Here is a 23,293-nt window from a genome sequence, read left to right on the forward strand (position 1 = left end):
GGAAACAAGGAAATTTCTTAAAAATTTGAAATAACACAAAAGGGGAAAAAAGTGAAAGGTTTCAACTTAAAATTCTCACTAAGAAATTCAAGTACATCAAGGGTTCCACCATGCCATAAAACAGATGCACTTTGTGACAAAATTAAACTCTTTGGCTTAAAAATATAAAGCTCATTGATGAGAGCATTTTTAGTTACTGTTTTTTGGTTTTGGATGATACCATTGAACTTTCCTTCACATTTTCCACAATGTGAGATGTGAGCTTTTCAACTATATCATAAGCTTCTTCATGTTTCCCATATCACTGGATCTTCGGAGAATAGTTTTGTTCCTTTTTTCTGGTACAAAATGAATCAATTACTTTTGAGCTACTTATAGGAAGCTTCCTTGGAAAACAAAATTTCTAACCATTAGAAACAGTGGCAGCATCTGATGGGGCAGTTTTTTTTTTTGTCGACCCAAAATGTTATCGGAGTATGTTTTGAAAATTGGCTATAACCTAAACCTAACATTGAAAATGAATACTATACTAAACTTCGTATCGATTTGTCACAATTTTCGTGTAAAAAATTAAATATATCATTAATGCATCTGATATATAATTTAATTTTAAAAAATTATTTTAGGAAAATGATTCAATTGATTTTTCATATTATTTTAATTATGTGTTATGATTTGAGTGAAAATGATATATAGTAACATTAGTCATAATTTTATATTATTATCATTCTTAATTAAAATAATATATTTCCTATTTTGTAATAATTCCGGAGCCCCGACGAAACTGATCAATTTTGAATTATACATGCCCAACATTTCCCAAACCGGTTTTTTTTTTTTTTAAATCCTATCGGGTTGTTGAATACTTAATTTTCTTTTTGCCATCCCTGCTAATCATTATCCAATTATATATAGATAGATTTTATTACATGATGCAGGAACAGGACTGACAACAACAGAACAACAGCTAAGGAAAAAACATGCTGCGGCATTGGCACGTGTCTGTCTTATCATTCTGCTTCTTCTTCTTGTTTCTCTTCCTCTTTTTATGGACTCCTTATGATGAAATCTCTGCAACAAGAACGTTCTCCGTTGATTTAATCAACAAAACCTGCAAAACATGTTCCGATAAATCTACCGTTTTCAACTACACGTTCTGCTCGGCATCTCTCCAGGAAATCCCAGTCAGCCGTACCACAAACCTTCAAGGTCTAGCAATAGTTGCAATGGAGTTAACTTTACAAAATGCGACTCACACGCTTTCTGTCATTAAAGAGTTGCGGAGAAACGAAACGTGGGGTCATCCATTTGCTTCGGCTTGCTTGAGGGACTGTGATGTGCTTTACTCCGATGGGGTTATCACCCTGGTGGATGCTGTTGCGGCGTTTTTAGAAGGCAAATATGGGAGTGCTGGTGCTTGGTTGACTGCGGTTATGGACGGAGCGACTACGTGTGAGGAAGGGTTTGGGGATATGGAAGAAGCGTCGCCATTGACGGAACAGAATTACAGTGTTTTCCAGTTATGTGATGTTGCTTTATGCATCGTCAACTTGCTTGTTTCACATGCATAGCTTCTTAAATCATAAGAATTACAGTCTCTGCTCCCTCTAGTTTTCAATTATAAGTCAAATTCTATGAATATTCCCTATATTTTATCTAGGTTGTGGAGATAGTTTCCAAGACTTTAATTTGTCTAATTTATAATCCACTTGATAATAGTTGGTTGCCTATTGATATGATTTCTTTAATATCTTATTGATTGCTGAAAATGACATGATATAACCTCTGCGTCCAAATCTTTTAAACTTGGTTCACGAAGCCTTGCTGTGAGATCGGATTCAGCAAGGAATTGTGTACAACTAACTACAGATGGTTTAGTTAGAATTGAAGACAGTTTGTTGTTGTTGAAGAATTTGTATGTAATCATAATGGGGAGTGGATTTTCGATTTTAGCATATATTCGGGCATGTGTACGGTCGTTGGCGCTGAACTCTGGGGTATTCTAGATAGTTTGAAACTTACTCTGCAATGGGGCTATGGTAATGAACTGATTTAGACTGACAGTCTTGAAGTCGTTATTCCTATTCAAGACGTATCTTTAGGAGGTTCTAATTTGACTCTTGTTAGGAGAATTCACCAACTTTTGTACTCAGTAAGACACTGAAAAATTTAATATATCTCTCGTGAGGAGAATAAAATTGTAGATAGACTTGTCAAGATAGTTCGTGAAGGGAGTTTTGGTCTTAGTCTGTTTGAAGATTCTCTTTTAAAAAATTTAGCTTAATTATCTTTGTATAATTAATTTCTTAAAAAAAAAAGACATGATATAGTAAATGTCCAAATCAACCCCTATAATTACAATTTTAAACAATATATATTCAAATAACTTACAATTGGTATAAACATCATAAAACACAATCATAATAAAAATATATTTAAAGATAAATTAGTTCTAAAAAAATCTTTATATAATAAAATTTAAATAAAATTAAATTTGAAAACATTTAATATTCACAATTGAAATATTGCCAAGATTTTGAAAGGTTTCAACATCAAACACTGTCACTCTATGTAATCTCAAAAACCTATCAAGAAATTGATGAAGTATGTATTTTGACCTTAATTATATAATTTGTTGACCAATAAAACCGGCTAAGTAGAAAACTAATAAAACCGGCCAAGTAGAAAACTAAGTTATAAAATGAGTAAGCTTTCTTATAATAAAGAATTTTAATATGTTGAAACATCTAAATATATATATTTCAAAGTATTTACTGGAGTAAATTTAATAATTAATCCTCCATATTTTATAAGACTATTATAAGGATAGATGTCGATCACAAATTATAAAACTACTCTATACTAAGATAAAAAATTGAATCTTCAACCAAGAGAACTTTACCATTTCTCTTCTTTAACTCTCGTAATTATTAGATTGTAATTAATTGTGACTTATTAAAAAGATGAGATTTTACCCCCAACTTTTTGGAAAAGAGTAAGTTGCCAACTTAGACCAAAAATAAAATTTCGGCTCCTAGTCTCTGTTTCCAAGCCGCAAATTCAAACAACTTGCTATGCCTAAGCCAACAAAAGAAACCCATCTCTTTCAACGTGTCTTTACTGGCAACGCATCAATGATTTGAACACTATCTTATTATCAGCTTAAATCAGATCAATGTATCTTTATATCTGTCTACTGCTTTTTCTTCTTTCCCAATAACTGGAAAAAGAAAAAAGGCATTTTATCTCTCAATTAACTATACAGGTTTTATTATTATCTGCATCACCTTCATGGAAGAAACTCAAACGGTTGAACTGCAAACAAGAGGTTAGTTATGAAACACCATTTGAGGAACATAGTTATTCCATGCTTATGTTCAATAAAATTGTTAGAACTGAAGCAAAAACCCCCAGTGTTCATGTCTGCAAATTTCTTTGTTTATGTAATAGTTGTTGGCCAGAACCAAGATGAAGACATCCCTTTTACAAATCAGTCTCAACCTAAACATTACAAGTGGTGGATTCGTGTAATAACTTACATCCTTTTTCTTATTTCTGGCCAATCTGCTGCTATTTTGCTTGGAAGATTGTATTTTGATAAAGGTGGGAACAGTAAATGGATGGCAACATTTGTTCAATCAGCTGGCTTCCCAATTTTGCTCCCTTTCTTGTTTTACTTCTCACCGATTGCTAAATCTGTCCCCGTGAGTGTTACTTCCGTCGCAAGGCGACCGAAGATTTCGACCCTTGTTTTTCTCTACTCTGCTTTTGGCTTACTCTTGACGGGTGATAACTTGATGTACTCGTATGGCCTTTTGTACCTTCCGGTCTCGACGTATTCGCTGCTTTGTGCGACACAGTTGGCCTTCAATGCTGTTTTTTCCTTCTTCCTTAATTCCCAAAAGTTCTCTCCTTTTATACTAAACTCTGTGATCTTACTTACCATCTCTGCTTCCCTCCTAGCAGTTAATTCAGACTCCGAGAATGCCTCGACGGTCTCCAAAGGGAAGTACGTGATCGGATTCCTATGCACCGTCGGGGCATCAGCCACCTACTCCTTATACCTTTCACTGGTGCAATTGTCATTTGAAAAGGTTATAAAAAGAGAGACCTTCTCCGCCGTCCTGGATATGCAAATCTACCCTTCGTTCGTGGCCACCTGTGGGTGTGTGGTCGGGCTATTTGCGAGCGGAGAATGGAGAAGTTTGTCCAAGGAAATGAAGGAATATAAAGAAGGAAAAGTATCCTATATGATGACATTGATTTTCACAGCGGTGACATGGCAGGTTGCATCAATAGGTTTGCTGGGATTGATATTTGAAGTATCATCTTTGTTCTCCAATGTGATTAGTACATTGACTTCGCCTGTTGTTCCCATTCTTGCTGTCATATTCTTCCATGATAAGATGGATGGAATTAAGGCAGTGGCTATGGTGTTGGCTATTTGGGGTTTCCTTTCCTACATTTACCAACAGTACTTGGATGATTCTAAATCCAAGGTGAAGAAGAAGATGAAGGCAAATTCCAATGAAGCTTCTTTGGGTCTTACAGGCCAAGTCTAAAGATTTCAATATGCAAGTGAATTGAGTCTGCAAATTGAATGACCAGATTACAGATGAGGGCCCAATAACAACCCTACACAACCTATGCTCAATTGGATCAAATCTTATGTTTTAAAGATTCATTCGGATGGACTGTAACTATTGATGAAAGATATTTCATCAAATTCACATAGGATCAAGTAAACGTGTCTAGTTTACAATTTTATGTTCTTTTTTAGAATAAAACAAGAAGCTAATTCGTAGAATCAGCCAAAAATTACAAAACGGCATGTGCCATATCATGAAGCATGTATGACTTCATTAACTAACTCCACAAACCCAATTTATATAGCCAACTACATCAACCTTATTCATGTTTAAAGGGTTAAGACATGGTATATGATTCTATTTCAAGCATAAATCAAAACCACATAGCGTAAGTTTTATTTTTGCTCAAATTTCGATCTATCCCACCAACAATTGATTTATACCCACAAAAAATATGTAAAAATTGAAACTTAAATATGATATTTAATAAAATTTTATCAACTACTTGTAAATTTAATAACAAAATATTAAATTTTATAGAGACTCGTGAAAGAGTTTGCTCTCGAAATTAAATAACCTTCACCAGAGGGGTAATGCATAAAATATTGTTAACTTTTTTAAAATGGGAAAAAAATACTTATTTTCTTTTCAAGACCTAATTTTTAATGATCTAACATGAAATTTTCGGCCCAAGCCCCTTTCGCGTCACCACCGCTCACAAAATTCATGAATATTTTAAATAAAAGGAGCACATGTCACATAGCTTGAACTTAGAATTAGTTTGGGCATAAACACTTTAAACCAAATAATTTTAAAGGTTAATTCCCAGATTATAATTTATAAGCCAAAATATTAAATTAATCGTTAAACTTCAGAAGCAGAAACCTTAAGTTGAAGTAATATTACAATTAAGTCTTCCCGTTAGTTTTGATGTTAAAGATTTAACATGCTTTTCTAAATATATATATATATACTTAGATTAGTAAATATTTTTAATTATATAAGATTCAAATTGACATTTAAATTTTATTTTATACGAAAAATAGAAAAGAGTAAAGATTGAAAATTTGTTAATTGCTACGATCATATAGAAACATTTTTTCTTAACATCATGTTTTGGACGGATTATTTTTTTATTGAAAAATTTTCATTTACACTCTTTAAAATTTTTAAAATTTTAAATTAATAAAGATAAAATTATATTTTTAACTCTTTACAAATGATAAAAAAATTTAATTTTTAAAATTATAAAGATATAAACTATTAAAATAATAAAATTACATTTTTATTATTATAAAAATTACAATTTAATTTTTATCTTCTTAAAAAATTTTTGATCCAAAGTAAAATAATATCTAATATTTATAAGTGAAAATCGAGTTGGAATCGAGACAATCAAAACACCGCTCCATCCCATTACCGGGATCAATATCAAAGTTGACGGGTAGACTTACAAAAGGATAGATGGAAAAAAATTATAATTTAGTCTATAATTTGAGGACTTCTAGTGAAATTAATCCTAATTTTCATAACCTAACAACTTTAACCGAAAGGGCCAGTAATGGCATTTAGACCTCACCGAAAAAGGAAGTCGAAAAATTACGATGCCATCCTGTCATGACAAGAAAAATAGCAAAAATTGAAAAAAAGCGTCTTTATACGCAAAAAGATATATAATTTTTCCCCTATCGAGTCTCTTCCTTTCTTGTTTAACAAAAATGATCTCAGAAATTAAAAGAAAAAATATCAATTTTATTTTATTACTAAAGCGTGAAGATTCAAGCTTGCAATCGAATTCCTCATTTGAAATTCTGTAAGTGATTGATTCAATTTGTTTTTTTCGTGCGATGTTAGGTAGAAATTCTTTATATAATATTTTTAAGCATTGGATTGGTTTTGATTTTACTTGTAAAGATCGTTTGCATAAATCAGATGATTTCGTTGAGAAATTGTTTGGGATTTGACGATACCAAGAATTCTGGGAACCCAGTTTTGTTTCCTTAGAAAACCCAGTAATTAAACCTAGAATTCTGTACATTTAAGTGGTCTCCAGAATTTTATTATATAAAAAAAATTTATACTTTCTTCTTCTTTTATATAAAAGAAGCTACCTTTTTCCTGCTTTTTTATCAGCAAAAAATGTTTTATTGTTATTTTTCTTTCCAGATAAATATTTCAGTTATTCATGCAATATGTTGGTTTATTTATTCATATAAGTCTCAATGTGTTTTATTTTTCTTTGAACAAGTTGATGAAACAGGTATTAGAACTGTAATAGAGAGGATAAAAAAGATCATTGTTGAGGATGGCTTGTAAAGGATGCCTAGAATGCTTGTTGAAGCTGTTGAACTTCTTGATGACTCTTGTTGGTTTGGCAATGGTTGGATATGGGATCTACTTGTTTGTTGAGTACAAAAGAGCTGCTGATGTTGCCATGCTTTTGTCACCTGTGGGCACTGACCAAATACAGCTCGGTCGGCCCATGCTCATGGCCGTGTCTCTTTCGTCTAGTATTTTCGATAATCTTCCAAAAGCATGGTATGAGTTTTTTTCGCATTTCTTTATTAGTTTAGCAATGCTTGCATTAGTTGAATTAAAAATGTTAGTGTGTAGAACTTTGACGAAATGTCTACAGTTAGTTGAACTTTGACCCACTGTGCTTGAAATTGAGTCATACTAGCTTGAATGAAATTGGCTTCTGAGATCCCCAGATACTGGTGGGATCATGTTGTTATGTACTGGTACCTAATGGATTGGAGGGATCATTATCGAAATGATTTTGTGGCTTCCTTCTAGGTATTCTAGTCTTGACATTTCCAATAGGATGGTTAGGACAGTTTCAAGGCAGTGAGAGAGCAATGCTAACCATTTTTTTTTTGTCTGGGTTTTGAAAGACTGGGTTGATCTTGATTCAAAGTTCAAGGCCATCTAAGCTGGAGCTTGAGCAGCTGTAATTTGTGTGTCATCTTCTATCACATATTATGTTTTCTGGTTGTGATATGTATGCTAACCGCTTATTTTCTCATGGTCGTGTGTATTAGTGAAGGATCTAATGCTGATTATTAGATGTATTTTACTTGTTAGTGTATAAGTTTCAAAAGGAATTCAAGTAGTTATTTAACTGTCCAATTTCTATTCCACTCACAAGTCTATATGAATTTTCTGCATGTTCTCTTGTGTTTAACTTTTCAATTTCTATTTTTGCAGGTTTATATATTTGTTTATTGGTGTAGGTGTGGTTCTCTTTTTTATATCTTGTTTTGGTTGTATTGGAGCTTCGACGCGGAATTTATGCTGTTTGAGTTGTGTATCCTAATTACTTCTTCGGTGTTTTCCACAATGGCAATTAAGAGATAGATATTGTGTAACATCCTAACAACATTATAATCCAATAGTTCATAAATTGCTAATTTTTTAATCTCCAATCTTTTTTCTTCTCTATAATTATGATTGGTTTCCTTAAGGCAACATAGTATTCACTGTTGGTGGTCTTGTTGATCTTGGTGGAGCTGGGATGTGCTGCTTTCATATTCTTCGACAAAAGCTGGAAAGAAGTAACTTTTTCTTACTTTTTGGTCCCTTCTCTCCCCTATTTAATTGAAGCTGGTGTTTTTGGTTATCTAATTAATGCTAATTTCTTTAGGAACTCCCGACGGATAAAACAGGATATTTTGATATGATATATCAATTTCTGGAAGAAAATTGGAGTATTGTCAAATGGGTAGCTCTCGGAATTGTTGTCTTAGAGGTAAGTGTAACATGACTGTGACCCTAATCCCGAGGATTTGAAAACTACTTCACATTCATGAACAATCACGCTCATTGACTTGCAAAAAACTGATCATTTAGAATATGCTAATTGTATTTTTTTTTCTCAGCCCTCAGAATTTGTTTCTTTGTATCGTCAGTTAGCTTTGGGGAATATGATAGGATTCTTTGGGATAACAAAGCATGGAATAGTCTAGGACTTTCCTATCCTTACTGAGTAGATTATCTGTTGCAAAAATATCTAGCATACAAAAAGAGATAAAATCTTATTTAAATTCCATAATCAAGTCTTAAAGTTGAAAAGCATTCAATTTAATTGTACTAAAGCAGACTTGAAAACTTCATCAGCTATCATTAATTGGGAACATTGCATGTTTGTTTCTTTCCTGTGTGGATTATGGTTAAGATGATTGCATATGACATTATAGTCCTAGATAACTTTTAGGAGGCTGTTGGGTTATGATTCACCAAGGAAAAAATTAGTTGATAAATTGCATTACAAGATACTTTAGATGCATGAAAAAGGATAACGATGTGTTTTATGACTCTGTTTTCTGCTGGATGATAGTGGCACAGAAATTGATTGATGGATGAATTCTGATATTTATTGCTTTGAACTGAAGTGACTTTGCTTGGTACTTCTTATACATCAAAATAAAGCCTTGAATCAATTGAAAAATGACACTGATTTCTCTCTTAGAATAACATCTGGGCCGATATAATTTCTCTGGTCATTAATTCTACCGATTTGGGTGTGAAATCAACTTTAACTTGCAGGCTGTTATTTTCTTGTTAGCCCTTATGGTTAGGGCCGCCAATGTACCTGCTGATCATGACAGTGATGATGAGTTCATTGCACCAAGGCAACAAATCAGACAGTCTTTAATCAACAGGCCACCAGTTCCAGCTACAGGTGTTCCTGTTACTGGCAGCCTTGATCAACGACCCAGCAGAAATGATGCTTGGAGTGCACGAATGAGGGAAAAGGTGATTTCTGTTCCAAAAATTCCTTCTCTTTGATGTAGACATATTGTTGTCCTGTCTGGTAAATTTTTGGTTAGACCAATTCTTACATTGTGCCTTGATTTTTCTCGAGGCTTCAGATCTTGTCACTGAATCAAGTACTCCACTAAACATCAAGGGTTTAGGATTAACATATAGTCTATATAGTAAAATCTTGAATCAAATGTTTCATTTACGAAGTGTATGTGTTTCCATAGCTGATATTTCCGACCATAAATGCCCTAGTGCATAGATTTTATTATGTTCGTAGTGTCTGTATTGGTGTACTCTGATATAATAGCTTCCTTTGACCCCTGTTTGGGATGGTCCAATTGAACTTGCCGCCAACTACCAACCAGTCCAGCCCCTACACAACCACCTGTTTGCTTCTATTTCCATGTTTTGTTCTCCTTACTGTTTTCCTCTGTATCATCTCTTTTTTTCTCAACCTTTTGCTTTTGTTCGTTGCTCTAATATTGTTTCACTGGATGTATATCAGTATGGTCTGGATACGTCCGAGTTCACCTACAACCCTTCGGAGTCAAACAGGTACCAGCAGACAGCTCCGCAACCAGCAGAAGGAAGCAGCCGTTGCACCATTATGTGATGATCATCTGGTTGGTTGGTTGGTTTCCGAAGGAAAGGTTATTGCATTGTCGATGGAGTGACAACTTCAGATTTTTCAGATGATGGTCTTATTTTGTTTTTGCTGAGTTTGTACACAATCTATAGGAGCTTTATGTGTTCCCCACTCATTCATTTTTCTTGAGAACATGTGTGTTTGTTTCCAAACGCATAACCACCATTTTGTGTGTAAAATTTGACTGCTACGTTAGGGTTTGGGAATGAGTTGAATCCTGAGCCGAATGCAACTCTGCCCTTTACTTATCTGTGCCTTCTCATTTATGAATGGCAGTAAGCAGCAAACTTGTTAATGGAGCGAGCTTCTGTATGTAGAATTTTATAATGCGAAAAACTGGCATATAATATACTTGAGTGTTGAAATTATGCATGTATGCATGCATGCATGCATGCATGCATTCATACATACATTCATACGATCCAAATCAAATACGATCCAACATGAGTAATTCTAGTTGCTACTCCACAAACATTCATATATATGTTTATTATTATCCAATATTGAATTATCATATGATATATACGAGCCATTGGGGTAAAGGCAGTGTAGTATTAGTAGTAGATGAAGTTTTTAATATATGTATATATATATGAAAACATTTTCACGTGAAAGCTGTAATATATGTATATATATGTGAAAACATTTTCACGTGAAAGCTGTAAAAAGTGATGGGAAACTTTGGAATAAGATTTTAATGAGTATATATAAGGAAGCAACATGAATATATGCAGTTCAAATTGCTTTATGATCTCGTGGTTGTGATCACCATGAAAAAGATGGAATTAGAAAGCAATGGAGGAAAAAGAAAGCTTTGCAGTACTTTGAAGGTGGCAATCACATCTTTATAAAATCATAATATTCTTATTTACTTGAACTCCAAGCTTAACTCATTTCTTTTATATAATCACTTTTAAAAGGTTGTAATTAATAAATTTGAGATTCAAATGCCAACATTTGCATCCTTTTCTATTGGGAGACAATGATCTCATAAACAAATATTCTTACTTTAGGAGCTAATACCTTCTTTGAATTGATTTTGTTTATCATAGCATGCATCTATCTAGATAGGCAGTCTTTAGACAAACAAGTAGAGAAGAGAATAGATACTTCTGCAAAGGATCAAAGAGAGAAGAGGAATAATAATTATTTAAGGAATAAAAAAAGGTTAAGCCTATGGTTTATTTATTTATTTTTGCCTAACCTCAAGTATTATGTAATGGAATTATTTGATTAGGACTTTGAGCTGGCCTGACATGTTTTCCAGCTATAATATTGAGAATTTAGTACTGTTGTTTGGAAACTAATGGAATCCCTTAACAGTAAAACCTTTAAGCATAATTTCATCATACATATAAATTATTTATTTGTCTATCATGTTTTTTTACATCAGAATGTAAACATAATTAAGAAAAAAAAATCATTTTAAGATGAACAGTTCAAATGGAAGAATTTTTAATATTATTCTCCCTGTTCTGTCTTTCCTGTTTACTTATGTTCTTATTCTTTGCATGGCTGTTTTCCTAATAATCAACAACCTTCAAAATAAAATAAGAAAAGTATTTTTTAATTTACTTTTTAAGTGAGAGAATAAAGCTGATGGGGCTTTTTAGTTGAAACCCAGTGAGAGCCGTCCAACTTCACATATGGGTGCGGTGATCAAACATTATGTGGTCCCTTATGTTACAGTTGATGAATCAAATATTCAAATATCTACTATATATTTTCATGTATAACAATATGGTTTACTCTATATTGATATAATTTAGCTCATGTTATGGTATATTTGATTACTCCATTTGGCTCACACTTGTATATTTGAGGAGTTCATTGTCAACCTCCAATTTTGTTTAGCTACCTATTTCAAGTTCTATGGTGGGATCTAACTCTAACCAAATCATGGTTGCTGATGGAATGGTGATCAGTTTTTCTTTGTTCTTTGCCTTTTTTTTTCTTAACAATTATAGTTTCTTTTATCATTCAGTGTTTGTGGTTGTCTTAGAACATGCCATCTGAATCCAAGGTTCACTTTGATGATTTATGTGATTGGTTTAGGACTAAAAATTCTGTTGTCTTAAAAGTGACATTTTTTTTCTTTAGTTTTATGGGTTATAAATCAAAGTTTCTAAAGCCCTGTTTTCCCAGATTTTGATGTAAGATTATGAAGACTAGGAAGGGAAAGCGTTCTGAGGTAAAGAAAAAACTTCGGTGTTTCGTGAATTTATCTAAACTGCAATGTTTTAATGATAAACATGGTCAATTGTGTTCTATTTCAGGCCTTTTGGCCATCCATTGTGATGAAGAAATGGTTGAATATAAAGCCAAAGGTGTATGATTTTAGCGAAGATGAGGTCGAGACTGAAACCGAAACCGAGAGTGAAGATGATGGTACATCATAATATATTTATCATTATCATAATCATATATTTCCTTAGATTTTCAGTTTCTTCAATGATGTTTTTCTGCAACTCCCACTAGCTTATTCCATTAAAGGTTCAAAATTGAATGGTGGTGAGGATTATATCCACAGCACACTGCAAAACCAAGATTGCAGCAGCCAAATTTCAGGCAATTTTTTTAGTTAATTACTATGAATTTATGTTGTTATCTACTACTAATTTGTCAATTCTAAACTTTGTTTCATATGGTTTTTCTTTTTGATGTTTTGTCATTTAGATTCGTCATCTACGGTTTATCGGTTAAGACACCGGAGGGGAAAATCAGAAACTCTGCGCGTACAGTACATAAACACAAAGGATGTGAGGTTTGCCTGCAAGATTGCTTATGCTTAAGAGTGTAAGCTTTAACTTAAGGTGTTGCTATTTTAATTTCTTATTTGAAACAAATCATGGTTGCCTATAGGGTGACAATAGGCACTTGGAATGTTGCTGGAAGACTTCCATGTGATGATCTTATCATTGATGACTGGCTTTGCACCGAACAGCTAGCAGATATTTACATTATCGGGTGAGTATTTTCTTTCCCCGTCCAATCTTATACATGTGTTCAGCACATATCCGTATATGATACTCTGAGTATTTGCAGGTTCCAGGAGGTGGTCCCTTTGAATGCAGGAAATGTACTGGGGGCTGAGGATAACAGGCCAATTCCTAAATGGGAAGCAATCATTAGAAGAACTCTGAACAAATCTTTGGAACCTGAAAGCGAACATAAATGCCATAGTGCCCCATCTTCTCCTGTGTTAAGGACGTGTTCTGTTGCAGATGCATTAGCAGATGAGATAGCTGCCCTGCCATTGGAGTATTTGGAGACTGCTAATGACTATGTCTGGCCTGAACATTCATTAGAGGAAACCCCAAAACTGGGGACAGCATTGAGCAGCTCAACAAGAATTGGGTTTAATCTGACAGACAATTTCACCACCTGCAACCCTCACGATGTGGGGTTAAAAGGGAGCCGATTGAGAAGATCACACCATAGTTCTGAAAACTTGGGTTCAATTTGTGTGCAAGAGGAACAGAAGCTGGAACAAGTTGTTGATTCCTTCTCTGAGATATCTGATGAGTTTTCTGAAGAAGAGGATGATAGTTTCTTGGAAGCAGCAATCGAGGAACATGGAAATGATAGAGGAAGGTCAAGGACAAAGTATGTGCGAATAGTGAGCAAGCAAATGGTTGGAATCTACGTATCTGTATGGGTGAGAAAGAGGCTGAGGAAACATGTCAACAATTTGAAAGTCTCTCCTGTTGGTGTTGGTCTTATGGGCTACATGGGAAACAAGGTACCGTTACATGCCTCTCCATACTTTAATGTCTTACAATGTGTGGTTGGCTTCATGGCATTTTGCTTTTTGCAGGGATCTGTTTCTGTTAGCATGACTCTATTCCAATCCAGGCTGTGCTTTGTGTGTTCGCATTTGACATCAGGTCATAAAGATGGAGCTGAACAAAGACGCAACGCCGATGTGTACGAAATTATCCGACGAACACGTTTCTCATCTGTCATTGATACAGATAAATCACAAACAATCCCATCTCATGAGTAAGCAAAATGTCAACCAATTTTCTTATCAATATATTCAACCCGAAACATTAATGTGTGCCAATAGTGGCCTCTGTCAACAGTCAGATATTTTGGTTTGGGGATCTGAACTATCGTCTTAGCATGTCGGACACTAAGGTGAGAAAACTTGTTGCTCTAAAGCGCTGGGATGAACTACTCAACAATGATCAGGTCAGTATCACAATAACTTTGTTAATGGCTTCAAGAGAAACGATGTTAATGGCTTGGATTCTGTGGCACAGCTTCATAATGAACTGCATAGCGGGCACGTTTTCAATGGATGGAGAGAAGGGGTCATAGGCTTTCCTCCTACCTACAAGTATGAAATGAATTTTGATAGATATGTTGGCGAGAACCCTAAAGAAGGGGAGAAGAAGAGATCTCCAGCATGGTAAGTATGAGTTTCTACAAAAGTACCCGGACAAGAAACCTATGTTGCTCTGGCTCTTATTTTTCCATATCTTGACATGAGTATTGAGATATAACCCTCTGAAAACCCTTTACAAACAGGAAAAAGCTAAGAAAAAGTGAACATCCTTGTGTTGGACACATAAAGTGTCCAACATTCACACTCAAATCTGAGTAATTTAGAAAGAAACCAGATATAAGAGTTTCGCAAAGTTTCTGAAAGCACAACAAACCTGGCACAGTGGTAACTGATAATTAATTAAGTTCTGTATATGCTTACCTTGGTAGGTGTGATCGTATACTCTGGTATGGTAAAGGCATAAAACAACTTTCTTATCAACGAGCAGAAATAAGACTCTCTGATCATCGACCTGTCAGTTCAATGTTTTTACTCGAAGTTGAAGTATTGGACCATCGGAAGTTGCAGAGGGCTCTCAATGTTAGCACTGCTGCCGTCCATCCTGAGATTTTCTTTGATGAAAATGAAGACTTAGAGCTTTAGCATAAACCAGGCACTCAACCTCAAGAATCAAAGAGTTACTAAGCAAACAAGCGCCTTGACTGTTCTGCTCTGTGTCCAGCAAGTGTTGAGACTCCCTTCTTTTCCTGTTCTGTCACCACATTTGCATTCTCACACTACCCGTCGCTGTGTTCCATGTCGCTTTGCCATCTTTGCCTCGCTGTGGATCATCACCTCCAACATAAATGTAGGACTTCATTCATTGACTCATCAATTGCCCTCCAAAAGCTCAAAATAAAGTATAGCTTGCAGATAAGTTTTGTACTTACTAATTTCTCATTCCCTCTAGTCGAACCAGTATTTCGACCATGTGCTCTTAGGCAGCAGATTTTGTTGTACCATAACAGTTGTTGGCATACCATAATCTGCATGCCTTTGTTTACGAGATCATTCTTTTTATAAAAAGACTTTTAACGAACCGCATTTAACAAAGCCAATATCAAAAGTACAATGAGAGAAAGATCATAGTTTCAAAAGAAAATAAAAGGAAAAATAACTGGAACGAATGATAGGGAACCTCATTTTACTTTAAAAAATTGGACGGCGTCCTTACAAGGTAGCAAGTAGAAACATGTTTCCAGTCTTCGGAGAAAGCAAAACAGAGAGGAATTATTCTCTGTCATATTCAATGAGAACAGACAGCAAAATGAGACGTATTATGAGAATTAATGTACAAGGAACATGTTCTCCGGAGTAGTTGTACACTGCTCTAACTCAGTTTACAAAAGTTACAGATTAAAATCTTTCTCAGCTATGAACAAGAAGGTTTGACCTGATTAAAGAAACTAATGGCTGAGAGAACAGTAGTATGGCTAGGAACTTAAGGTGGTGATCCAACCTCGGGATACTGATGTGCCTGCTGAGATTCCTGGGATAAAACGGGATTCAAGAAAGAGAAAGCAACTGAAAACTCACAACTTTTAAAGCATTTTCCGAGCAATTACTAGTTACATATTTTTATATATGTGCAAAGGCACAAACACTGAAATGTGCAAGAGAGGCCATACCGCTCGTGAGAGACGTGATTGAGACAGAGAACTAAGCTGGCTGCTTTCCATATTTTCTAGTAACTGAATTACCGTTTTCAGATGTGGAACACTGCAAAATGAGAAACTAAAATGAGCCAAGAAAAAGGGAAACATAGTTCTATAGCTCAGTGATAACAGGCAACAAAGGGAATTCACTACTTTTCTGCACAAGACTATAATTCACGGTATAGTCAGTTGAAAAAGATGGATCTATCTACCAAATTAAGTAAATGGCTTCTTAATTGAGTGGCATTAACAAATGTCTACTTCACATTTAGGGTTTAAATACCATCTTGTGGAACATCTCTTGTACACGTGTCAGCAAGTTTACATCATTCCTAAATCCTAAATTAAATTACCAAACCTTTTTCCCTGACATGTAATCTACGATAACACAACAACTTAACAACTTTCTTGCAAGTAATACTGGCTCACTGAATGATGCCGAAAACTACATGCCATGCTCAAACAGACTATAACTGACGGTACACCCTTGATGCACAAGATTTCAACCTTTGTAATCCATTATCAATATGAGCATCAAGTGATGAAATAGCCCTAGGCATCAGCTCTAACATCTGCATTCAATGAAACAGAGAAGACAGATCAAATTACAAAAGTTTGCAATTGATACTGTGTGTAGGTATATTTATTATAGCTTGGAAGTGTCATATACCTGCCCTGTATTTTTTATTGTAGGAGTTTTGGCCAACAGATTTTTAGGAAGTTTCATCAATTGGGTCTGTAGATACAAAGTAATCAAAGATATCACGGTGAAAAAAAAATTGAAAGATGGATTCAAGTGGCACAGGCACATCAAAAACCACGTAAAAGAAAGTTATCTTTCTCTAGGCAAGAGTTTCAGGAGCTCTTAACTGAGTTTGCAACGTTGGAAGACCTATATGATAAAATATGGATAGGATTGTATGAAGGCAGATTCTTCAAGGAGTCTGTCAGATTACTGTAATTTACGATTTTGCTCCCTGCCTGTGGTTAAACTAAAAATACTATTCTAAATTATACCTCAAACGAGAGCTAGACCTGAAAACTGGTCAAATTTTAAGAAAAAGAAATAGTATGAATCAAACATAACAACATTTGTAGATTATGCCTATTGTCCACATCAATGAACCTATATATATATATGCTAATGATACAAAAGAAGCTGTTTTTCTTTTGAGCAAAACTAAGGCCAAAATTTAAAAAAAAAAAAATCAAATGATGATCAGCTTTTGTCTGCTAACATTAACCCATAAAAGTTATCATTCTCTCAGTATCAATCTAACAAAACCCAACCCAAAAATTCAGTACTTTCATCTCCAGCTAAGAATCTAAGGCACCCCATACTTAAGATCAAACTATGACATCCAAAGGGGGAAAAGAAAGAGGTAATTTTTCTTTGTCTTTGGGCAAAGAGAATTGATTAAGATATTAAAATTCACAATCAGAAACAGGAAATTAAATGGTTTGTTAGATAGCTTATGCCAGTATTAAATAAGAAAAAGAAAATACCCGAGAAGGAGAAGACTGTTGCATGAGATGAAGGAGATTAGAGGTGGACAGTACGGCCTGGGAAATCTGTTCATTCACTGTTGATTTTGCTGTTCCTTCTCTGCTATTCGTCCCCGTCACGGTTCGACCTCCCCTTCCAGCTGTTGCCATTTTCTTCAACAAACCAGAAACCTCACAACAAAGCCTAAAGAAAACAAAAAAAATATGTACTCCAATTACTTCTGTTGTTAGGAGATAAAGCCCAATACGAGTCTCTGAGCCCACTCTAGCCTTGGAGCTTTTCCATTTTTGAAGAAGCAAATACCCATTTTCAGCCCAGGAACAAGGAGATTATTTACGTTACAAATGTTATCTTCGTCTTTGCTTTGATTATATAAGATTCATACCCTGAAAACAGTTTCTTCGTGGTGAAAATTCTATCTTTTTTTTCTTTTCTTACAGGTTACTTTATTAATGGCATTTAAATGACCAACATTCTCTCTTACGTTAACCTGCAATAAATACACAATCCCTTTAACTTGTCTAATTTTGTAACATATACCACCATTACTGAAAGCTCCTTCAACAATTTTAACAACTAGTATAAATTTCCAGCATAAAACCCATGCAACAAAACAAATCTATCCTTTGTTCCAATAAACCTGAATGGGTTATTTTAAACAGCAGCAGCAGCAGCAGCAGCAGACCCTTTTGCTTATCCTAGCATTGGCATTTGCCATAGCTATCACACCAGCTTTGTCGGTTGTCGGATGGGATGAAAGACACATGCCAGACCCAAGGGTGTGTTGGGCACAAATCAACAAAGCAAATGGATGCGAGCATGAAATCTATGCGTCCTTGGTTAAAAAGAAGATAAAGCTCAGCTATGGATGCTGTGAAGCGGTTCAGGGTATGTCGAGCAAGTGCAAGAATTGGATGTTTAATCATGGAAGGTTCAGCCCTGAGTTTGGTGATCAAATTAAAGGGTATTGTGCTACTTTGGGCGTCACTCTTCCACCCAGTTATCGAATTTATTACCCTGACAAAACTCCCCCTGGTCATATTGGCTATGGAGGTTAAAGGATTTTTGAGTAATTGTTTAAGAGCTGAAAAATATAACCAATCTTGTTTAACAAGGAAGAAGAAGGGTTTATTTTTAGGAAGCAGAGATGAATAAATTCACCTTTATATAAAAGGGTGACACGTTAAAATTTAAATACTAGTATAATAATTTCGTGATTCTTTTTGTTAGTTCATTAAATTTGGTGAATTGAAGATGATGAAATATTCGAGTGTAGATGATATATTTTATAATTTTATTTTTATTTTATATTTTAGAAAAGTAAAAAATGCATTATTATATATTAATTTTAATATAAACTACATTATCTAAAGTTGACCTGTATAAGGTTCAGGCTATCTTTTAGGCTCGAAAGTACGCCCAAAATTTAAGAAGATTTGAATAAAAATATTATATCCGAAAAATAAGTTTGGATAAAAAAATTAAACACATTTAAAATATAAAACTAGACTTGAATTTGAACAATTAAAGTCTAAACTTAGCTCAATTCATTTTTAAATTTATAATACTTTATATTATATAATTTAGAACACATTAAAAAAATAAATTTATGCTAAATGTATAATACTACTCTACTATAAACATTAAAATAAAGTTGACCATATAAAAAATTTAATAAAATAAAAATATATAAAATTATTAAATATTAAAATAATATAATATAAATAATTTTTTAATAAATAGATGAAAGTAAAATAAGTTTAAGTTAATTTTTTATAAATAATTTAGCTCGACTTAGATTTCTATTACAAAATAAGCAAGTTAATACCTATACTATAAAAAATATAAAATTATTTTTTATCTTTATTTTAAGGAAAAAATTATTTTCTATCTTTAACGAAGAAAAAAACTAAATTTCAATTATGTTTTTTTAACGAAGAGGTAAAATTTCTAGAAAGTGGAAACGTGAATGGAGATGCAAAGAAGATTAAATTGTATTATAATAATTTAATTATTTATTAATCAGGTGGGGGACAAAAGTGTAATTTCCTTTAAAACAGAGGATATTCAAAGCTTCCATTTAAGACCAAAAAATGGAGGATTTTGTTCAGACACAGTCAAATTATCCAGTTTTTTTTTTTACCATCCAAAAAAGGTACGATTTTTTCGATAATTGTTTTACGATTTTACACCCCTTTGGATTATTTATTTTCTGTTTTCTTTTTCACAAATTTATTTCTGTAAATTCTACTATTGGCTGATACAATGATCCTCGTCCCGTGATCATCTTAACTGCTTTTTTTCCCGTTGGTTCATCGGAAACCCTAAGGAACCGGTTTTTCTAAATTCTGTGAACCCCTATATTTCTTCTTGTTTAGTGAAGCCATGAAAAGTTTAACCAATCAAAATATTGTAATACTAACTGTTAGAGTATGGGTTGATAAATAGGAGGTTTCTTTTTCCTTCTTTTTAGTTGAAGGGGAAGGCAGGATGTTTCCCTGGTGATTCAAAATTCGTGAGCTTGACGGGAGAACTGATGTGGGTATTACGGGGAATTTGAACTCATGTTCTTTTTCTTTTCACAATAAATTGCTGTTTGATCTGCTGGGTTTTAAGTTTTACTCTGTAATTTGAAATTTATTTCCATTGGAGAATGTGCTTACTGCAATCTTACATTTAGATTCTGTTGTTAGCTGTGAATAAAAGCTTTAGCATGTCACTTTTAGCTGAAAATTCTTTCTATGATAGGTAGATGAATTTCAGAAGGTGGGGAGATATTTATATGTATATATAGAACTTTCAAATTTATGCCTATTGATTCTTAGCTCAATTGGCATTGTTGCTATCGAGGTAGTGGGTTCAAGCACGCTCAAATGTGTATTATTCTTTGACTTAAGGGTTTGGGGGTTATGGGTTGTATAGGAATTGTATCAAAAAGGGAACTTTCAAATTCACCCTTCTATAGGGATCCGACAAATCTAGGAATTTGAAAGTGATCATGAAACACTGCCTTGTTTATTGCTGCCATGATTTTGTTTTCCAAAAAGATCTCTATTTGAAGTTTCTTGCTTATGAATCCTAGTAATTTGGTTATCCAAGTTCTTTCTCAAACTCTCTCTTGACACCTTGATGACGGGTTGTGTGTAGCTGGACTTGTTATACCTACTTTAGCTATAATAGACCGTTTTGATCGATGTTATGTTGTTTCTTATTTGTATGAAACATGTGATTCTGTAGTGATAATTCTTGGTAATTTATCCCAAAGGCAAGAGATGTGCTCATATACGGGTCGCTACTTTTTCAGTGTTGAGATTAACAGAGAAATAACACACCAATAGGCGTGTGGACTCAGAAAACTAGTTTTGGGGTTTAATCTTATCTTATAGATGTCTTGTATCTGCCCATCTATGAATTAGATTTGCGGTATATAGAATTGTGAATGGATAAGTCATGAGCTGATGAGATAAAAAAATGTACTTATATACATTGATAAAATGGCCGCCTAGTCCACAAGTTAGCCCGAACAATGCAAGCATGCATATGTCGTTCGCTTTCACTGTCCCAACTCCTAATTTAGTGTTTCCTCTGATGTTAGATCGGGTCTATGTATGAAATGTGTCATTTCTGAATGTAATTGAATGGCAAAATGATGTTTCAAATGACAGGAATCTGTTCAAGCTGTATATGCTTTACCGTTGTCTTTATCCTTTAATCAAAATAAGATTCAAGCTTGGTTTTCGATTGCAGGAGAAAATTGACATTATATGGATAGTAAAGTACCGTCTGAAAAGTTTACTCAGGAGCTAGCTCGCGAGTTGCTTATTGCGATATCTTATTCTGTACCTGATACCGACCCAAATTCAGATCATGCATTGAAAATCGTAGATGGCGCAAATGGCACTGTGGCTGCAATCGACAAGGCTGAAAAATATAGGTCTGAACTGATTTCGATATCCGATACGTCTCCTGATGCTCAAGTGCCTTCTGTTGTGCTTGGGAACCATGCAGGTTAAAGGAGACAAAATTGTAATGGAGATTTTAATACATGCAGTGGCTGTTAATGATTTCTAGAACTGAAACTTGTTGTAGTGTTGTGTGATTTTTACACCTAATGTGGATTTGTGTCGTTTGTGATTCTCTCCATATCAATGTAAATAAGGAAACATACTTTTGTAGAGACCATGTTGTGTTAAAAACTCAAATTTCTGAACCTGATAGTCTTCTCTGCTACCTGCTGATTTTCATCTTCGCACTCAAATTTTGTTTATTTTGTTACTTGGTAACCAAATTTCTTCTGTCTTCAGATTCTTTCTTTTGTTATTGACCAAATTTAAATTCAAAATTTCTTTAATTTTCAATATCATCCATTGTGGTCCAGGGGTTAGGATATCTGGCTTTCACCCAGGAGACCCAGCTTCCATTCTTCTGGCAATATGTTTTGTATTACTTATCCAAAAAATAGGGACAATATCACATTTGGGACTTATATTTTCATAAAATGTTCAATGTGGTACTTATATTTTTTAAATAATAATTGAATTAATGAATACAAAACTTGAATTAAAAAAAATAGGGAAATTGGTGAAATTACCTTAACTCAAAGAAAAAAAATATATGAATAGATTAGTTCTTCGGTGACACGCTCCCTGTTTTGATTTTGATTTTAGCTCACCCAAAAAATTAAAAGATGAGCTCAATGGCTAAAAACGATTATATTTTAATAATTTTTTTTAAAATTTTCAGAATTAGAACTAAATTGATAAATTTTGTAAATATTGAAGGTTAAATTTATTGAAATTTTTAAAATTTGAACAAAAACGACAAATTTTGTAAATAATGAGGACTAAATTATTGAATTTTTTTATGTTTAAAATTAAATTGATAGAATGTATAAAGATTAGATAGCTAAATTTGTTATTAGACTAATAAAAAAAGCCCACATCATTTTTTCGTCACTCTATCTCATCTAATGAAATTAGAGAGAGAGTGACTAAAATATTTAATTTCAAAGAAATTAACGAATACATCAAAAAATTAGTTGTGTGACTAAAATAAAACTAAAAGCATAATTCAGTAACTATTTTTGTAATTTACCAATGTCTTGATATTGGGTCCAAATAATTAATGAATTTATTCAACTTTCATTTTTAATATTTTTAAATATATGCTAATTGTTTAGAATAGGAAAGCAACAGCTAACGAAGCCAATATAGGCCAATAAATTTCCTTTGGGCGTCAAGGTCCACGGTTTTAGCGTAGCATATACAACAACTTTCTACCTGAACTTATGAGTTATTTATTATTTGTTTAAAATTTAATAAGATTTAGATAAAAATATGAATTTAGGTAAAGTAATCGAGTCTTAGTGTTTATTTGGATGAACGGCGTATTTACTTACAATTAACATAAAAATAGCAATAGCAGTGAGATAATATATTATAGCGTGAGATAAAAAGAAAGTTAAATGTAGTGTACTGAAAGTAAACATACATCCAAAGAGACTATTAGACAGGCAATCTTAAGCATGAGTTTAATCAGATTGAAATACAAATAAATACAAATATTTTATTATTAATGATTATAAACAGTGTTATATGTTTAGTATTTATGCTGTTTTTAATCCATTTTTTAATGATTAATAATTATATTTTTTTTGATGAATGAAACCTCATAATATAAAACGTACATCCAAGCCCCTGTAAAGGCGTAACAAAAAATTGAGTACTACCATTATTATTAACACATATTAGCTAGATTATCAGCTTCTTTATTATAACCTCTGGAATCGTTTTGTATCATTCA

The 23,293-nt window shown here is 33.6% G+C and overlaps 5 protein-coding genes and 1 long non-coding RNA gene across 13 annotated transcripts; 5 read left to right on the forward strand and 1 right to left on the reverse strand.

The window, feature by feature from the left end:
* The first annotated feature begins 980 nt into the window (after window positions 1-980).
* LOC107896540 (putative invertase inhibitor) lies at window positions 981-1,571 on the forward strand. Its single transcript, XM_016821732.2, has one exon. It carries the CDS (start codon window positions 981-983, stop codon window positions 1,569-1,571), a length of 591 nt encoding a protein of 196 aa, XP_016677221.1.
* Window positions 1,385-4,999, forward strand: LOC107896539 (probable purine permease 11). The gene is made up of 3 exons (XM_016821731.2): window positions 1,385-1,519; window positions 3,266-3,328; window positions 3,451-4,999. Exons 2-3 carry the CDS (start codon window positions 3,292-3,294, stop codon window positions 4,560-4,562), a joined length of 1,149 nt encoding a protein of 382 aa, XP_016677220.1. The 5' UTR covers window positions 1,385-1,519; window positions 3,266-3,291; the 3' UTR covers window positions 4,563-4,999.
* Window positions 5,000-6,146: 1,147 nt separating this feature from the next.
* LOC107896541 (tobamovirus multiplication protein 2A) lies at window positions 6,147-10,294 on the forward strand. 2 transcript variants are annotated; one of them, XM_016821734.2, is made up of 7 exons: window positions 6,147-6,402; window positions 6,850-7,127; window positions 7,797-7,896; window positions 8,063-8,143; window positions 8,233-8,337; window positions 9,135-9,344; window positions 9,859-10,294. In XM_016821734.2, the coding sequence occupies exons 2-7, from the start codon at window positions 6,895-6,897 to the stop codon at window positions 9,964-9,966; spliced, it is 837 nt and encodes a 278-aa protein (XP_016677223.1). In that variant the 5' UTR covers window positions 6,147-6,402; window positions 6,850-6,894; the 3' UTR covers window positions 9,967-10,294. The 2 variants fall into 2 exon arrangements, with proteins under 2 accessions (XP_016677223.1, XP_016677222.1); XM_016821733.2 differs by having other exon boundaries at window positions 6,160-6,402; window positions 6,838-7,127.
* Window positions 10,295-11,645: 1,351 nt separating this feature from the next.
* On the forward strand, window positions 11,646-15,368 carry LOC107896543 (type I inositol polyphosphate 5-phosphatase 2). 5 transcript variants are annotated; one of them, XM_016821737.2, is made up of 11 exons: window positions 11,652-11,916; window positions 12,145-12,190; window positions 12,276-12,387; window positions 12,478-12,567; window positions 12,676-12,763; window positions 12,862-12,966; window positions 13,045-13,741; window positions 13,817-14,001; window positions 14,085-14,193; window positions 14,265-14,413; window positions 14,719-15,368. In XM_016821737.2, exons 2-11 carry the CDS (start codon window positions 12,161-12,163, stop codon window positions 14,930-14,932), a joined length of 1,779 nt encoding a protein of 592 aa, XP_016677226.1. In that variant the 5' UTR covers window positions 11,652-11,916; window positions 12,145-12,160; the 3' UTR covers window positions 14,933-15,368. The 5 variants fall into 5 exon arrangements, with proteins under 5 accessions (XP_016677225.1, XP_016677224.1, XP_016677226.1 ...); XM_041077071.1 differs by having other exon boundaries at window positions 12,493-12,567; XM_016821736.1 differs by having other exon boundaries at window positions 11,646-11,916; window positions 12,493-12,567; window positions 13,045-14,001.
* A 91-nt stretch (window positions 15,369-15,459) lies between these two features.
* Window positions 15,460-17,792, reverse strand: LOC107896544 (tobamovirus multiplication protein 2B). Of its 3 annotated transcripts, XM_016821739.2 has the most exons (6): window positions 17,491-17,792; window positions 16,855-16,965; window positions 16,655-16,720; window positions 16,492-16,556; window positions 15,958-16,048; window positions 15,460-15,818 (listed from the first exon to the last, which is right to left on the reverse strand). In XM_016821739.2, the coding sequence occupies exons 1-6, from the start codon at window positions 17,638-17,640 to the stop codon at window positions 15,771-15,773; spliced, it is 531 nt and encodes a 176-aa protein (XP_016677228.1). In that variant the 5' UTR covers window positions 17,641-17,792; the 3' UTR covers window positions 15,460-15,770. The 3 variants fall into 3 exon arrangements, with proteins under 3 accessions (XP_016677228.1, XP_016677229.1, XP_040933006.1); XM_016821740.2 differs by lacking the exon at window positions 16,855-16,965 and having other exon boundaries at window positions 17,491-17,736; XM_041077072.1 differs by lacking the exons at window positions 16,655-16,720; window positions 16,855-16,965.
* Window positions 17,793-19,556: 1,764 nt separating this feature from the next.
* LOC107896545 (uncharacterized) lies at window positions 19,557-21,701 on the forward strand. The gene is made up of 2 exons (XR_001683770.2): window positions 19,557-19,646; window positions 21,239-21,701. It is a non-coding gene; the product is annotated as an uncharacterized lncRNA (long non-coding RNA).
* Window positions 21,702-23,293: the final 1,592 nt, after the last annotated feature.

Source organism: Gossypium hirsutum, chromosome A09 (genome assembly GCF_007990345.1).
Source record: "Gossypium hirsutum isolate 1008001.06 chromosome A09, Gossypium_hirsutum_v2.1, whole genome shotgun sequence".
Classification (NCBI taxonomy): Eukaryota; Viridiplantae; Streptophyta; class Magnoliopsida; order Malvales; family Malvaceae; genus Gossypium; species Gossypium hirsutum.

Excerpts from the sequence above, each read along its gene's own strand:
- LOC107896543 (XM_016821735.2), top strand. The coding sequence starts at position 12,161 with ATGAAGACTAGGAAGGGAAAGCGTTCTGAG. Across the intron at positions 12,764-12,861 it reads ATAAACACAAAGGATGTGAG|GGTGACAATAGGCACTTGGA; the intron begins GTTTGCCTGCAA and ends GGTTGCCTATAG. Across the intron at positions 14,414-14,718 it reads AAGAAGAGATCTCCAGCATG|GTGTGATCGTATACTCTGGT; the intron begins GTAAGTATGAGT and ends TTACCTTGGTAG.
- LOC107896544 (XM_016821739.2), bottom strand. The coding sequence starts at position 17,640 with ATGGCAACAGCTGGAAGGGGAGGTCGAACCGTGACGGGGACGAATAGC. Across the intron at positions 16,049-16,491 it reads ATTGATAATGGATTACAAAG|TGTTCCACATCTGAAAACGG; the intron begins GTTGAAATCTTG and ends CTCATTTTGCAG. Across the intron at positions 15,819-15,957 it reads AATCACGTCTCTCACGAGCG|GAATCTCAGCAGGCACATCA; the intron begins GTATGGCCTCTC and ends GTTTTATCCCAG.
- LOC107896540 (XM_016821732.2), top strand. The coding sequence starts at position 981 with ATGCTGCGGCATTGGCACGTGTCTGTCTTATCATTCTGCTTCTTCTTC.
- LOC107896539 (XM_016821731.2), top strand. The coding sequence starts at position 3,292 with ATGGAAGAAACTCAAACGGTTGAACTGCAAACAAGAG. Across the intron at positions 3,329-3,450 it reads GGTTGAACTGCAAACAAGAG|TTGTTGGCCAGAACCAAGAT; the intron begins GTTAGTTATGAA and ends TTTATGTAATAG.
- LOC107896541 (XM_016821734.2), top strand. The coding sequence starts at position 6,895 with ATGGCTTGTAAAGGATGCCTAGAATGCTTGTTGAAGCTGTTGAACTTC. Across the intron at positions 7,897-8,062 it reads ATTTATGCTGTTTGAGTTGT|TATTCACTGTTGGTGGTCTT; the intron begins GTATCCTAATTA and ends AAGGCAACATAG. Across the intron at positions 8,338-9,134 it reads TCGGAATTGTTGTCTTAGAG|GCTGTTATTTTCTTGTTAGC; the intron begins GTAAGTGTAACA and ends TTTAACTTGCAG.